The 2061-nt window shown below is 33.1% G+C and overlaps 1 protein-coding gene across 1 annotated transcript in view; it reads right to left on the bottom strand.

Annotated features, from left to right (window-relative positions):
* Window positions 1–2061, bottom strand: part of LOC106475805 (rho GTPase-activating protein 190-like) — a 22997-nt gene that overhangs the window by 19258 nt on the left and 1678 nt on the right. The window contains exon 2 of the mRNA XM_013936480.2: window positions 1059–1211. Coding sequence (XP_013791934.2) covers window positions 1059–1211 — 153 coding nt within the window. The remainder of the gene's footprint in view (window positions 1–1058; window positions 1212–2061) is intronic.

Below are 2061 nucleotides of genomic sequence, written 5' to 3' on the forward strand. Positions count from 1 at the left end.
AGACTGTTGTGTGTACACGGGTGTAGTTTCTAGTGTTATAATGAAGACTGTTGTGTGTACACGGGTGTAGTCTCTAGTGTTATAATGAAGACTGTTGTGTGTACACGGGTGTAGTCTCTAGTGTTATAATGAAGACTGTTGTGTGTACACGGGTGTAGTCTCTAGTGTTATAATGAAGACTGTTGTGTGTACACGGGTGCAGTTTCTAGTGTTATAATGAAGACTGTTGTGTGTACACGGGTGCAGTCTCTAGTGTTATAACGAAGACTGTTGTGTGTACACGGGTGCAGTCTCTAGTGTTATAATGAAGTCTATTGTGCATTACATTTGAAGTTTATATGAAAAATAGCATTCTTCATGTTTTATATCTGCATCATGAACAGTATAAAACTGAGTGATGAGACTATTAAAAACATATCACATTTCTTTACAGAAGACAAGTATTTTCAATATTCCAGAATAAAAAAACAATAAAAAGTTAACTAGACACATAATATAGACATATAATTAAAAGTATCAAGTTTTACTAAAAACCTAAGATAAAGTCAACGAAACACAAGGTACATTAACAACTTCCACAGATACCACAATCAAATCTCAAACAGTTGGGAAGTTTATTTATTTGTGTATTTTACTTTCTCATCCAATCAGAGTGTTTCACACAAGGTACGTTAACAACTTCCACAGATACCACAATCAAATCTCAAACAGTTGGGAAGTTTATTTATTTGTGTATTTTACTTTCTCATCCAATCAGAGTGTTTCACACAAGGTACGTTAACAACTTCCACAGATACCACAATCAAATCTCAAACAGTTGGGAAGTTTATTTTACTTTCTCATCTAATCAGTGTTTCAGTTTTTCATGAATAAGAAACAAAGCTAGCTAATTTATTAGCAAAACAACAACAATCACTATTAAATTAAATTATAAATAGTTCAACATGAAACTCTCTCTCTCCCCAACCACTATTTAATTTGAAAACACTTCATAGCTTACTCAAGTAGAAGTTTAAAAAACAATTAGGTTTAAACTAATTTTTCTTCTTTCTACGTACCTAAGTGCCTTTTGAGCTATGATTTTTTCAATGAGATTATCCATACAGTTGGGATAGGCTGGACAGTGTTCTCTTATAGGTCCATGTACAAAACCCAAGTGTCGGAGAAGCATGAGCATCCTGTCTTGCTCCATCCTATCCAGAGCCTTATACCTGTAGCAAGACAACAAAAAAATACTCTGAGTTAAGACTAGTTTCTTAATTACCAAGTTAATTTTTAGCTCTGACTTGTGTAAATAGCTTGTTTTGTTCAGAAGTTAATGGTAATAATAAGGGTAGAATTTACAAAAATCACCAGTACACATAAAGAACGAACCAGATTTAATGTTAAATATTTGAATTTGGTTGACAGTGCCTTCCAATGTATCTCACACACACTTATAGAAAAATAGTTTTCATTTATCTACTTTTTTAATTCAAGAAAGATTGCTTCAAACATTTATTACAAAATTTATGTTTCAGCAATGATTAGTAATTTAACAAGAGAAAGTCCTCAATAGCTGTGGCACTTGAAATTATTTTAGACAGGATTAGAGTAAATTAATATACGAGACCTTGGGCATGGTCAAATACATCAATCGAAAGGGTTTGACCTCCTGAGTCCAAAACTGTAATTAGATCTCAAATCGGTGAAGAGATGACGGAGCTTTGAACTAAAAGTTTCTAGCCATTGTATAAACCACTAAGTCATGGCTAACAATACTGATGTGAATAAGTTAAACCATTTTAAATCTCAGTTCAGCCACCTCAACCATCCCTTAAATCAGGTGCATATGATAATGAAACTTACATCTGTTCTACCCTATTTGAAACAAGCGTGATATTAAATTGAAAAAGCCATAAACTTCACATGTCAGGGTTTTAGTACGATTTAATCAAAACTGCTTGCCATGAAGATTCTGTAACTATGTTTGGAAGGTAAGCTAGTTCCATGCATACGTCATACATTTCATAATAACTAACAAGCTATATTTGAGCAATGAACCTTGATATAACTAATCAC

This window comes from Limulus polyphemus, unplaced genomic scaffold (assembly GCF_000517525.1).
Source record: "Limulus polyphemus unplaced genomic scaffold, Limulus_polyphemus-2.1.2 Scaffold9200, whole genome shotgun sequence".
NCBI classification, from domain to species: Eukaryota; Metazoa; Arthropoda; class Merostomata; order Xiphosura; family Limulidae; genus Limulus; species Limulus polyphemus.